Here is a 15,165-nt window from a genome sequence, read left to right on the forward strand (position 1 = left end):
GTGGAGCAATTACTGCTTGTGTGATTTGATATAAAGTTTGCAGAGCTTAAATATATACATTATTTTGTTGAAATTATGAATTAATTATCAATTCTGATTTAGAAATGCCAAAAAAGTACAAGAAAACTATAATTAGCATGCCTTTTAAGATCATGGACATGATGCAGAGATGTAATTTAGCCACTTTAAGCTGATATTGACATTTTTAAATATCTAGAACTGTTTTCAGTTGTTTGTTGGACCTGAATTGACAGCTTTTAATAATTTCCCCTCCATGAAGGGATAGAATGGGTCCCTAATTTTTTCAGCTGTTCCTTTTACATCACATTTTATATGCATTTTATATATACAGTATCTCACAAAAGTGAGTACACCCCTCACATTTTAGTAAATAATAACATTAATGGCTGTATGTTGAGTTATATTGAGGGGACAGCACATTTACACTGTTATACAAGCTGTACACTTAATACTTTACATTGTAGCAAAGTGTAATTTCTTCGGTGTTGTCCCATTAAAAGATATAATGAAATATTGACTAAAATGTGAGGGGTGTACTCACTTTTGTGAGATACTGTATATTTTATATACAATACTGAAATATTATCACTTTTTTTCTAGTTCTAACTAGACTAGTCTGAAGGCATTTATTGGTTTGTCTGTGCATTCCCCGCCACAGCTCCAAGTTCACATTCTGGGCAGAGCCGCACTGTGATTTATATTTAAAAAAAATACTTCACTTAGACCTTTTCAATCATATCACAAACCACAAAAAACATCAAAACATAACAACATCCTACATCCTGGCATCCGTACTCACCCATATCAACACCTAGAAACCCAATACACAAAGAAGGAAAAGTGATATCTCTTTTTAAGGAGGGAAATATAAAACAGTTACTGCGGCAGTTTTAGATGACAATTTATCAAATTACAAGTTGTCCCATACATCTCATTGTTTCATTTCACACATGGGCCCATTGTATTTTCTATGCACTGACAGAGCACCCTGTATAAAATAATTCAAATAAGAGAATGTAAGAAAACCTCTGTCCCTGTTATAGTATTCCATGGATAGGTAGAAGCCAGATTCAGACAGCAATAAGCTATGTTTGTATGCATAAATGAAAAAATTTAAAACACATTTTAGTGCAATACATTATATTTAGTTTTTTTTTTTTTAAATAAATAGACACTAGTAAACAGTATCCTTTAAAAGACATGAGTGAGTGTTTTTAGTGTTTGCAGTGAGGAATGAAAATTCTCTGCAGTCTTCCACACAGTATATCGACAGATTAGGTTGTCTATTTTCTAATGATATATATAACTCTCAGGGGTTGATATTGACCAAAATATAATTGTTATTGTTACATTGGTCTACAAAAAAATACAATAATATCCAATAAATGGCTGTAACTTACTGAGGAAAAGGTGTATTTGCACCAAACTTCACATGGAGCACCAAAACAAACAAAAATCCCTTGGTTGACTATGGAGTTATTCAACAAACAACATTTTTTTCATCATGTCAAATATGCTATGCTCAGTACCACACAAAGATAATGCATGATGGTGACTTTACACTGCACCAGAAAGAAAGGGGAGGTTTCTCTGAATTACTGTACATGATACTGTATATGATATATAACACGGGATAACGACTGAAAGAATAAGCTCTGAATTGGCAAAAATATCAAACTGACCAGGCATTTCTTTGTCTACATAGGCTTTAGAGGGTTTTAAACACTGTTTCCTGATCTTCATGTCAAATAGGTGAGAGATGGATTCCATATATCTGAAGAATTGGTTGATTTGTCAACCAGGATTTAAACTGTGGCATAAATGCTGTATTCCAAAGCATTAGAAAGTATCTCTTAGCTATTATATTCAATACTGAACTGCTACAATATTTTTTAAATTACATTCTGCTCATTTTGGATCTGGACTGAATTCCATATCGTACATGTCAAAGTAGTACTGGAATACCTCTGACCAGAGATATTTTGGGACAAAACCAAAACTGGTAGTGATCCCTCACAAGACCTGCAACTTGATATTGTCTCACTGGTTGATATCATTCTTCCCCCCACCTGAATCATCTGAAACCTGCAGCTGTTGATTTAATCTACACTTTGCAGATTAACTTTGATCACAAATGCAAAACTCAGTCCCTGAACATGCTATAAAGGGCAGAGCACATGTGCAAAATAAAATGTGTCAGACTGTAACAACTGTTAGACTCAACCAGCATAGTACGACACGTTTATTTTAGCATGGTGCAGACCACACAGACACATTTATTAAGAATGATCAGAACCGGCCTGAATTAAACAAATACAGTCCACTTGGCATATGATCTACATGTGCATTTTCTCTATATTGACAGACAGTATGTAATGCTCAGCGTCACTTTGTTTCACTCCCCTCTTCTTTCTGTGCCTCAGGTACACACACAAACATGCAGAGACACACTTTGGGAAAAGCATGCACATGCTCACTTACACCACAGGATATCACATTTTTATGACTGGTCTCAGTGGTGTAACTACAGTACACATCCATCTCTTAGGCATTAGTGTGATAGATGTATTTTTCATGCTGCCATTAGGGCTGAAGCAGTAAGCTGTGCAAGGCTTGTGTATGCTAATGTGCCCTCTCACACCTGCAGTTTCCAATTACCCCTGAGGAATGAAGCCAAGACTCGGTTTGCAGCCACCAGCAATAATATGAGTAATGGCAAAATTGCACAAGTCCTCTGTGGAAATTTGAAAAAAGAAGAAATCATTCAAGAGGGGGTTGGAGAGGGTATGGAACAAGAGGCAAGAAAAGGAAAGAGAAGTGAAGGCTGGGAGAGAAAGAGGAAGTGTGAGGAAGAGAGTGATGCAGGGGTTCCACTGTTTTGCCTTGAAATGTCTCTCACCACACTTCTATCTGCTGATTTTCCCCTCTTTGAACAACATTTACTGCAGTCTAGCTCAGAAGCTATCAACATTGCGGTTTAGTGCTTCCCTCAGATCAGAATTCAGCACAGAGATAAACAGAAATATGTGATCGGAAATAGAAATCCCCAGAAGCATACACTTAGATACATCCATCTTGCTTTTCTGAATCATCTCAGCTCCTCAATCATCTGTGCTCGGGTTCGTAACTGATTTTGTTTTCCCTTTCTTGTGCTCTGTCAGCTACAGGCAAACTGAGCCAACTATGTTTTCCCTTTCTTCTACTCTCTCTGCTCCATGAGAGCCAACTATGCTGATTAGATATTTGTTATGACAACGTGAGAGAGAGAGGGAGAGGGAGAGAGAGAGAGAGAGAGAGAGAGAGAGAGAGAGAGACAGATGAGACAGATGAGACTTGATAGCCCTATTTTCTGGGTATTTAGCTGCTGATAGCGTGTGTGTGTGTGTGTGTGTGTGTGTGTGTGTGTGTGTGTGTGTGTGTGTGTGTGTGTGTGTGTGTGTGTCAGACAGGGGGGTATTAGGGGTCCTGGTGGCTGCTGGCCTCGATAACAAGGGGTGGAAAATCAATCACTCCTTTTGACAGCCATGTGAGTAGCCCCGCCTATCTATTTCCCCCCTCCTCCCTTCTGTTTCTCTCTGTTTCTTGTCAACCTCTGTCTGTCACTTATAGAGGATGATCTAGCAACGTGCATGCAGAAACCATAAGCCCATATTGACACACACACACACACACACACACACACACACACACACACACACACACACACACACACATATATAAGCAGGCACAGGGCACCTGGTAAAAGCCCTGGCAGGATTAGTGAATTGTATAAGTTGGTTACGGTGAGGAACACATGTTCAGGTCACCGTTTCTCTGACTACTCTATGTTATTGCTCCAAACACTGTTCTTCTTAGTATACTCCCCTCTTTGCTTTTCTCTCCCTCTCCATCTACAATTCCCCTCTCTTTCTCTCCCTCTCTGCACATTAGTGTGTGTGTGTGTGTGTGTGTGTGTGTGTGTGTGTGTGTGTGTGTGTGTGTGTGTGTGTGTGTGTGTGTGTGTGCAAGCTGAATATGTTTAAGGGGTGAGGAGGGGGGCATCAAATCCGTAGAGAGGACTTGGCAGTTGCTCTTCTCCCGCTCGCTTCATTGCTTCGGTCCTCCCCAAATCCTATTTCACGGTGCCAAGCATCCGCTCCCTGGGATCTCCACAGCTCCCATCTCCAGACGCAGGTTTAAGCCCCTCTACTGGCACCCGGACTGGGCATAGAGAGAAGAGGCATGTGACGCACATCAGCACCGCCAGAGACACAAACACACCTATTATCTCTGCTCAGAGAGGGACCGGCGTCCTTCAGTGTGTGCAATGCTTATTCACACAACCTTAGTCTCACAAACTGTGTTAAGCTACATTCAGTAACACCTCTGACATTAGTCAGGAGGTCACACATGAACCTGTAAAGCGTCATCAACTAAATCACTCAAGCAATCACCAACAACTCATTCAGTCAAGTAACAACAAATCTGTTGAAGCTTCATGAATAAATAAACAGTAGACAAAACACCATAGGCCTAATTGTTACCTTCTGTTACTTTGTTCCCCATGATACAGGGTGGACTCATGCTTTAACGATCCTCCAATTACAATTAATCAAAGCAATTAATTAGCTGCCAAATTACCTGAATCTACACCAACAGGGCTGTGGAGTAGATCTGATGATGTATTTAAGAGGCAACTATTGTGTTTTGGGGTACCGGCCACTAGATGGTACCAAATACCTGAGTTTATTTCTCTGTTGCCCATAAGCAGCCATCAAATAGGGTCCCTAAAATTCCCTAAATAATACATTATTACCTGAAGTTGATTTGTGATAAACCTTTCAGTTCATTTTCAAGCTCATGATGCAAATTAATGAAATCATCTAAGGCAGTCCTAATTTTATTTAATTAACAACTGGATTCAGATTCTTGTAGATATCTTCACCATTAAAGTAAGATCAGACAAACTAAAAAAGAGTAAAGTTACTCTAAAAAAAAGAATACATTTGCTCTTTCAAGCTTTCGGTTTTACTTTAAGCCCACCATTCACAAAGTCATGAAGCATTTGTCTGTATGTATTCATATGTTTTAGACTTTAATTTGGTTTGTTATTAGGCTGTTGCTATGAAACATGCTGCAAATATCCAATCAGTTATACAAAAATATCCCTATAACTTTTTGTACCCAACAACTGATGTATGGCCAGTTTAAACTAATATTAATCAAACTAATTACCAATATATTGATAGACATGAATTATGTTTACAAGCCAGGCACCACAAACACAAGAATCTCTTTTCAAATATAATGATAGAACTGCAGTCATTTCATACTCAAGGCTTTTATACTTTTGGGTTTGAAGAATATCTATAGATCCCTTGCAGCAATATCTGCTGATCCAAACTAACTGCAGCATGTTCCTCACAAACCTCATCCCATGCCCCATATTCTTTATTTTCCACAGCCAGTGAGTTGATAAAGGGATAAATTCAAATCTACAGCATAATAGGATCCGCTGATTGTGCTGACAATAGTACAGAGTCAGCTGCTCGCTCTGCAACAAGAGCTGTAATGAATAAACTACACATGAACAAATGATGCTAAAAACCTGTTCACCATTGAAAAAACATCACTGGAAAGCAGTTTGATGTTTCAGCTAATAGACATAAACAAGTCAGCATTTAGACATTGGTTGATTTGATCTATATTGTCTTGAGTTCAAGTTCTGTTTTTACAATATTATAACAAATGATGATCTTTGAACAACATATCCAGTAATTTTAAGAAAATTAGCAATCTTAAATCAGCACATATGTTTTATTGAATTGAAATACCTTTTAAAAGTGTTTGCACTTTAATGATGCTCATTTCACTTATCAGCTATTTGTATTGTAGGTTATAGACTGTATATATACAAATTTGTTTGGCCCCTTTTGACCCCTCCTTCTGGCGCCCTATGCGAATAGTGTATGCACCCAAGTTCCCAGTACAAACAGTGTACACAGCAGACTATGTATGGAACCTTATATACACCTACATTCCAACCAGTACTCCTATATTAATACTACAACCTGGCCCCAACTTTCCTGTGTGTCACATAGTTGGTTGACATTTGATTGAAATAATATGCACCATGTGAGCACGATATAAACTAACAGAATGAATAATGAATTGTAATTATTAATTGTAGTTAATCAAATTACCAAAACCAACTGACATGCAGTGAACCTTTTGGGTTTTGAAACACCTGGGAATATATCCACATGACTAAAAAACGGGCAAAAGTTTATGCTTTACTGAACCAATAATTGAAACCTGACATGTCAAATATTAAATATTATAATAGGTTGTGAACATGACTTATTATTCTACCATCATCTGCAGTCCTGAGCATGCCCCCTGTCTGCAGAGAATATCAGCAGCTAAATCTATTTGTAAAGTAATTTCCCATGTCTTGATTACTACCATAACACTCATTGCTATGTCTTATTAATGTGAAAAACTATTCCAGATATGCAGATGGCAGATTCTTCCCACGCAGAACTGACGGCAACATGAGGAAAGTAACCTACTGCCCCACAGAGGACAGTAGGAAGGAATGAACAATGACCCAGTTCCTCCACTCAGATGGAACAGTAATAGTCAGTCAGCTGTGTGATAATCATAGCAACAGCAGCGGAAAACATCAACCTATGCTTCAAACTGAGCAGCAATTTTTGCCCAGTTCATCTGGAAATCAAGGCCAGCTGCTTTTGAAGGAAAAGAAAATCAGATACAATCAGATAAGTATATGATCTGATGTTTTAGAAATTTAGATTCAGACAAAGAGTCATTGCTGTTAGTTTATCATTTAGTATGCAAACACTCTAGTCTGTGAGGTGAGAATGTTATTCAGCCAGAGATTTAAGATGCTTTTATTGCAAAAAGTAAGCTTTTCTGGTGTTCTTATTATAGCACATTATGGCATTCTTACTGTATATCTGCTGTGGTGGCACTGTAAAAGCTATCTTTGATTGTTATTGTGCTTTTTGTATGTGTGACCAATACGTAAAAAGGGAATGAGAGGCTCTCCTATCTCCACAACACGACAATGACATAAAACACAACATGCATATAATTGTCGCAACCCATAAACAAAGAGCATGTTGTAATCTGTCCACTGAGGCAGACTCATCATGAGACACTAAGTGCCCCGGGGTCTTGAGGGAGGTAAACAGCAGCATCAAGCATTAGTCGATCAGAGCTGAAAGTGCTGGTTCCCTGTGCATTATTAATAGTGTCTGTGTTAATTGAAAGTCATAACTCCGCAAATGAAACATCTGGGGCAGACATCACGCCCTGCCGCCCTGCAGCCAGAGGATCCCCCTAGATGGAGAAGAAGCTAATTTTAGATTTTCTATTTGCTCATATATGGTTTTGTAAGGTGCTTGTGAGTCACATTGTGTCACAACAATGGCAGGATTGCTGTTGTGTAGCTGCAGTAAAAAGGAGCTCTGTTACATTTCAATCAGGAGAGACTTCGTTGCAGATATGCAAATATTTATTGTAGATAAGCGTAATATGAAATGTACATGAAATGTACAAAGTATTTGGAGATTAGACTCTTTAAAGTATCTCATTAACATATTTAAAGGGGTACGATCTGCCGGAAAGGGACTCCGGTTGCAGTGGATGATGATGCCCGGAGGTGGAAGGGGAAGAGGAGGGTTGCATGTTTGCCCGAGGAGCCAGCTGGTAGCAAGGAGAGAGACATTTAAAGCAGGATGTCATGCTGTGATTGGATCATAAATGTGTGGCCAATTCTGATTGGTTTACTGAAGAGTGAACACCTCTTAACAGCTGAAAGATTTAGGGAGAGATAGTGGTGATTGCAGTAATTAGAAGTCTTCCTGAAAGAATTGTATAGAATATGCGCTGAGCTTCATAACACAGACTATGAGCTTTGACTTTAATGTTTGCTTCTTCTGTTAACTTATCTTTTCTCTCTGTAGACTTGTGGTTTTGTGTCTTTTAACATTTTTAACTTAGGAGTAATTTTGTTGATGATATTTTTGATTTTTTTGTTCTGGTTGGTTTGTTGTTCTATTGGATGTTAACAAATCACCTGGACTCCTGAGTTCTGCATCTTTGTGATTTCCTCCTTCTCATAATGTTAAATAAACTTCTGATAAAACAACTTTTGGGTTACCAGGTTGTGAAAACTCCCTTTGATTTGTTTGACTGTTTGAGCACTTATAGGGGCTGAGATGATCTGGACCAAAATCTCATAATTAACATCTTAACACTTACAACTGCAGACCTGATTAATTATTTATTAACATTTAAAACAACAGACGTGATGACTTATTAGAAAGTGAGAGACACATGAGCATGTATTAATGGATCGTATTTTTCAGAACCTGACTACACAAAATGAGTTCTTATTAATGGCCTATAACTATAAAGCATTAGTAAATGATGAATTAACCATTAATAACGCCATTCGTTACTAAATGCTTATGGTTGTAAATGACAAATGCCTTAACAGAAAGTGTTACCAAGGAACATTACAACACAGTAAGTTTACTATGAGCTCACTGCTGAGGACAGATACATGTAATGTAGGATTATTACTATCGTAGAAATATTAGTTTTTCCATGAGCGTGTGTGTGCATGAGAGAAAGAGTGTGCGCATGTGTAGTCGGTGGGACCAAGCTGTTGGCATTAAGAGCATAGAGCATGTGAAATGTCTCTGTCTAAAATAATTCTCTAAAATAACGTCTCTCTCACCTTTCATATCTCAGCTGTCCTATACATTAAAAGGCACAGAAATGCCAAAAAAAATAAAATAAAAAGATTGAAAAAACCTATAATCAGCATATGAAATATATTGCATTGTAATGCAGTAAATTAAACCACCAGCAGTAGACTATATAACACAAGTCATGTAGAATCACCTCCACCACTGCCAGCTAAAGTACAGCATTACAATGCTGCTTACATGTTAATGCATCAGTAGGCTAATAACAATCAAATAATGTCACTAATGCTGTTTTGCCTGCATAGTGAGTGCTCTTTTAACACCTCTGTACTTTTAATTATATGTAACTAAAAAAGATAATGCAGATCTTTTACTTGTAATAGCGTATTTTGCACTGTGATTTTGGTAATACCAGGTGTGTTTTTAAAAATCCCTCATTACATTGGCAAACCACAATAACATTACATTATTTTGATGTTGTTTTGGTTTTTTTGGTTTTTGTTTGTTTTGCGCAGATTTTTGGACACTATTTTTAGTTTAAAAAAATGTATTTTTTTTAGTTTTGATTGATGCGTGTTCAGTATATGCTCCAGGAGAGGTGAGGAATAACCACAGTGCGCATGCGCCGGGTAGTCATCTGACGGGTGAGCGCTGTGGACGTTTTGCGTTGCCGCTACATCGAGGGCCACCGCTGTAAAACAGAGCGGGACACACAGACAGCCTCCAGGAGGGGCAGTCTACTACGAGAAAAAAAAAAACAGTTTAACAAACGAGGTGTAACCAGGAAGACTACCCAGAGGTTTGGCGGTTTGCATGCGGTGAAATTTCTTCTGAAATGTAGCCAGCAGCGTGAGTGTGGGTTGTTGTAATCGCTTGGTCGCTGCATGGCTCTTCACAGGGATGCCATGAAAATCAGAAGAGCCGACTGAGAGACCGCTGCTCCTCGCTATCACAGACACGGCGGTGGCGGTGGAGGCGGCGGAGGTGGTGAACGATGGATACTGGTGAAAAGATCCACGTTAGGTAGCGTTTACGAAGATCCGAGGAGAGCTGAACGTCTCTGTTGCACAGTTTAGTCGCCGCCAGAGCTGTCTGAAGGATGGATTTCACCCAGCTCCGGAACATCATCAGCAGATACGTAAGGGCCCCCGTCTGTCAACACTGTCACAACTGTAACTCTGTGTCTGCAAGTGCATCAATATATAATGCATGTAACGTTTGTAGTTATGTTTTCTACAATACAGTAGCCTATGTGTTGGAAATTACCTTGCACACCACTGCCTTCAGAGGGTTGAGCGTGGACGCGCAGGATGATGAACACTTTGCTCATCTGCAATGATAAACATTTCACTCTGGCTGCTTTGGCAGGCCATTGACTGTGGGCTTTACAATGTATTTTGTGGAGCTGAATGGGGAATGTGCCAGTGGCTACAGATGCAGTGATGGCTGGTGAATGTGCAGAATAGAAATGAACTTGGCTGGCCCAGTTACATTGCTTTAGTGAGCTACAATATGCATGCATAGTTAACTATCTCATAGCTTCCAGTTGCCATGGTCTGCAGGGAAATAAATCCCAATCAGGACTTACAACTTACAGACCTGGCAGGCCTTCTTGGGACTCTGAACTGGATTGTACACCTGCTTGTACCCGCCTCCAGCCTGGTCGATTGATAAGTTGTGCTGGTTAAACTAGAGCAGCTTTAAAGTTGTCACTTTGTGTGTTTATGCTCATCAGACTGGTACCAGTGAGCAAGTGTGTGTGTATTTGCATGTGGTGACAGTGTGTAGGGAGCTTGACAGACGCTCCAGCAGGTCTAATATCAGGGGAAATCAGATCCACGGGTGAGGCAGAGGGGAGGAGGGAGGAATGGGGTCAATGAACACGCCCCTCATCTCTCATCCTTCTCCCTTTGCATCCTTACTCTGCAACGTTATGAAGTATAGGAATGAATCATTAATTCAATTATCCTGATATTGATTTAGAATTGAAGGGATGGTTGATGTAAATCTGGTCCTCCTATTACTTGTCTATCCCCCTCTATTAACCCTGCCATATTCTAAACAGCTGCTCCCTTAATGAGGCTACATAGAAGAACAAACATTACATCATGCAAGGTGATTAATGTGTGATAAGCAAGGCGCCCGAACCTTTTCTCTGGACAGAGAGAGGAGTAAACTCCCAGCAAGGTCACTGCCCAAATGTAGCCAGCCTCCCATACTTTCATAATTTTGCAATGAAAAAAAAAAAAAGCTGAATTAGTAAAGCTTCTTCAGCCATGAAAGGATGTACTTCTGATTGAGTTCACTTTACTCCACCAGCCAAGTTTATGAGCCTTTCACTTCATATCTTGTTTCCGTATAATCACTGTGTCATTGATTTGTGACTTGTCCTTGATGTACTTTTTGGTTTTTCTGTTATGTTGCATGGGCCAACTCTGCTTTGCTGTTGGTGTGGTTTATTGACAACATTGTAATATATTTTAATATACAACTTTGTTGGACACAGAATGATAAAGTCCTGGGATAATTTCAATTGCTGTCCATGGTACAGACATTCAGTTTTTGAAAACATACAACTTGAACAGATGATGAACAATCAATGAACATTATTTAGGGAGTAGACCAGTTAAAAAGTATTATAGACGTACAAAAGAATGGCTTTATGACATAGTTCCAGATGATTTGCTAGAAAATCAGTTGAAACTAAAATTGAGTTTATTATTTGGGTTAATAATATGATTTGTCTAGACAGTCATTCAGATCTATCCAGTAAATGTAATTTTCTGAAGGCAGTGTATTCTGTATTTTCTGACTAGGAAAAATGCTGGTGAATTGAGCCTGTACAGTTCAGTAAAGAGGTTTTGTGAAGAAAAATATGGTGTCATGGTGTTTTGCAGTGCGTCAAGTTAAAATAGAATTTCTTTTGCGTAATAACCTGAATCTGTTTAACTTTTTTCTCTGTTGGCATAAAAGAACTGCCAAGCCTAAATGCATTAAGATATATAGTAGTGTGTGTGTGTGTGTGTGTGTGTGTGTGTGTGTGTGTGTGTGTGTGTGTGTGTGTGTCCTGGGCCAGGACATAACAGGAAGACATTTATCTCATATTTATAATGAGTTTTATCTGTAAAATTACCTCCAGTGGTTTAAACAGATCCTGTGTGTGTGTGTGTGTGTGTGTGTGTGTGTAATATGTGTCCACTGTCTCCACTCCCTTGTCTCTGGTGCCTTTTTGTCGTCTGGTAATAATAATAGCGATGGCGTGATGCCTCAGACTGGTGCAAAGCGTGAGAACTGCATGAGGTCATGATCTGGATAAGTAGGATGCCGGTGGTCATATTTAAAGATATATGATATCTTGTGGGGACTTGAATATGTTCTCTTATTTTTAAAGTTTGCCTTTTCACTTTCACAACAGCCTCTTGTGATAACAACAGTTTGATTTATATCTGCCACTGCTTCTTCCTGTCCATAGCTTGATTTACCCTTGTCCCCCTCTATCCTCACCCTCCTTTACATCTTATCTATGAATATATGACTGTTATTCTTGTGGCGACCTCTCACAACCTCAGCAGATAAAAGAGAAAGGCCAGCCATGTCACCCTTTGATCAAATGGGTGCCAGCAGAGTCCCGGAGTGCTGAAGGGCTTTAGAAAGGTTTCTTGCAACTTTACAGCTCGTTGAGTCCCTTGGCTGGTGTTGAAAGGCAGAACACTACCTGCTAGATGACTGTTTGCCACATTAGCTGCTACAAACGGTTAAGGGCAATCTATTCCTGGACACTGCTCCCCTCAGAGACGGGGCCCTGGCGGGGAGACAGAGGCTGTAGGTGACAAAAACACACAGGATCTGTGCTTGTCTGTCTGTATATCAAAGAAAACAGCCATGCATCTGCGTGGCGGCTCATGAGAATTATTTTGTCTCCTGCAGCATGCTCTGGACGCAGAGATTTAATGATAAGACAGTTTTTAAGCTTGTATTAGGATGTTTTCGGTGTTATAAGCAGACAAAATGAGAAAGAGGGTTTTTTTTTTAGGATTCTGATTACGGTGGCAGGAGAAAAGGAGAGAAGAGAGAGAGGGGAGAAGAGAAGTAGCACAGCTGGATTAAAGACTTATGTAACAGTTGGATCACAGCAAGTCAAGTGGGAGAGGAAGCTGGGGCAACAACAGAATACAAATGTTGTCATTTTATTGTAATCTTCTCATATTCATCCTTTGATTTTGTTGCAGGTATATAGTTATTTGTGTCATCAATGTCAGCAGTTGAGACAGTATGTGGAGGCTAAAGGTCAATATGTTTTTCAAATTTTCAAACCAGAATAGGGGTACATGTGTGTTTTCTGTCTGCACCTGTGTAGCAATACCAAAATATTATTGTCTAAGAACTTATTATAACTGTCACGAATGGCACTACTCCCCGTCAGCTACGTTCCCTCTCCTTACTTCATTAGTTTCGTCCTCCTCACTGCTGCTTTTGATGTTTACTCTTTTCATCCTTTCAGTGCTTTGTTCCAAAAAAGGGGTTGTCCACAGAGAATATAGTCTAAAAACTCCTAGTGGAACCAAATAAAAGCATGAAAAAGATTTCAAGGATAATAATCTCTTGTCAAATCGAGTTCCACAGCTTTAAATTAATGAGAAAATCCCACACTTTTGATCTTCAGTCTATACTTAATGAAGGCTCTGTGTGGTGCTTTGCTTATGAACCTGCAGACACAGCATAGCTGTCTGTTGCTGTATACTGTGTTGCTATGGTGATTAATGGCAAATGAGTAGCAGTGGAGTGCATGTTGAACAGGTAGCCGCCTTCCTTTTCAGCTGATCAAGGTCCCAAGCCTCCTTTTATCTCTACTTAATGCAAATCTCATAGCGTGTACTAATAGAAATATTGAAATACTTCAATATTCATACCCTTAATTTAATTTGCTCAGGAAAGATTTTCTTAGCAGCTACTTTCTTTCATTTGAATGTAAAAGAAACACTGTCTGGTAGGTCAGTAAGACTTGGCTCACACCATTGGGTTGCACCAGCTATTGGTAAATTCATTCTGACTGTAGGTAACGCTACTTAAACTAGTTGAAAACTAGCGGTTTATTACATTGAATTTCACCAATAAAATGTAAGCAATGTCTTCGCTAGTAAAGACTTTAGTGTATATATATATATATATATATACATACACACACACAATATTTAATATTATAGCCTTTATTTTACCCTCTAATCTAAACCAGTTATATGTTAGGGAGCTAACGTGAGCTTGCTAGCTACGTAGCAGCTATATCTGGCAGTAGTAAGTAGGTATAAATATGTATTACCAATTCATTTCCACGTAAAACTTGTTTGTGTGGTGTAACCCATTTTAATTTAATGATGTGTAAACGTCCACTTATATACTTATACTTATATCTAGGCTAAGTTTGAACTTACAAAGAGCTGCTGCAACCAGCTCCAGGTCTTTTCAGAAATTTTCATGCGTTCACTTTGTTAAATACTCTCAACTAAAGCTTTAGTGCGTAACTTTTTGATATTAATGAACGTCCGTTTCATTCAAGCCATTGCCAAATGAGTTGCTACAAAGCTAATTAAGACTATCAGCGCCACAAAACTCTCTCTGTATTTCTCAGTATGGCTATGTTCAGAAGATTGTGACGTCCGGTGACTTTCCCGCGCAGAAACTCGAGTGAAGATAATTACCTCTTCTGAAGAGTCCATCATGTTTTTTAATCCTCCGTGTCCTCCTTGGCTACTAGCAACTGCGTGGAGGAAGAGTCATGGAAGGATTGTGTGATGTGGATGCGGCGACAGTTTTGTTGAAACTACCCACTATAGAATTATTATTTAATATTTTCCCATAACACTGACCGTTAAATTGATACTCTATGGGCTAAAAATCTACATCCTGCAAATGGGTGTTGTGTAATCAGGGTTTGTACGTTTCAACGTCCCCTGTATAGCTAACATGGGTAATTCATTAAGGAAGCTCAATCAGAGAAATTTGATCTTCGAGTTAATGAGGGATACCTGCTCAACATGCTGTGTGCTTCTGCAGTGGAGGAGGGATGAGACACAGCTATTTAATCAGGCTGGTTAATGGTGTGTACTTTTTATTACACCTCTGCGGGAGAAAGGAGCAACACCATGGGGATAGACCATGGCACTGCCAGGGTCAGGGGTTGCTTTCCCACAATGAAAATATAAACATCCATAGTCCTGCAATGTGCTAAGATAGAAAAGCCAGTGGAAAATGCCAGAACTAGAGAGACTGCTGGGCTTTTTAAACCTTAAAAATAGTGGACCTGCTTCTGTTCTCTAATGTTCAATCCAGAGTTCAAAACCATCTGCCCGACAGTGTGCACCTCTAGAAACATGAAAGGAGAACTTGCAGTGGTGGAATTTTTGCTGTTATCAAATCCATCTTGTAA

The 15,165-nt window shown here is 39.2% G+C and overlaps 1 protein-coding gene across 3 annotated transcripts in view; it reads left to right on the forward strand.

Moving 5' to 3' along the window:
- The first annotated feature begins 9,458 nt into the window (after positions 1-9,458).
- LOC144525418 (phospholipid-transporting ATPase IH-like) overlaps positions 9,459-15,165 on the forward strand; it is a 34,135-nt gene continuing 28,428 nt past the window's right edge. For all 3 annotated transcript variants that reach the window (XM_078262214.1, XM_078262215.1, XM_078262216.1), the window contains exon 1: positions 9,459-9,879. In XM_078262214.1, coding sequence (XP_078118340.1) covers positions 9,841-9,879 — 39 coding nt within the window. In that variant the 5' untranslated portion in view covers positions 9,459-9,840. The remainder of the gene's footprint in view (positions 9,880-15,165) is intronic.

Source organism: Sander vitreus, chromosome 11 (genome assembly GCF_031162955.1).
Source record: "Sander vitreus isolate 19-12246 chromosome 11, sanVit1, whole genome shotgun sequence".
Classification (NCBI taxonomy): Eukaryota; Metazoa; Chordata; class Actinopteri; order Perciformes; family Percidae; genus Sander; species Sander vitreus.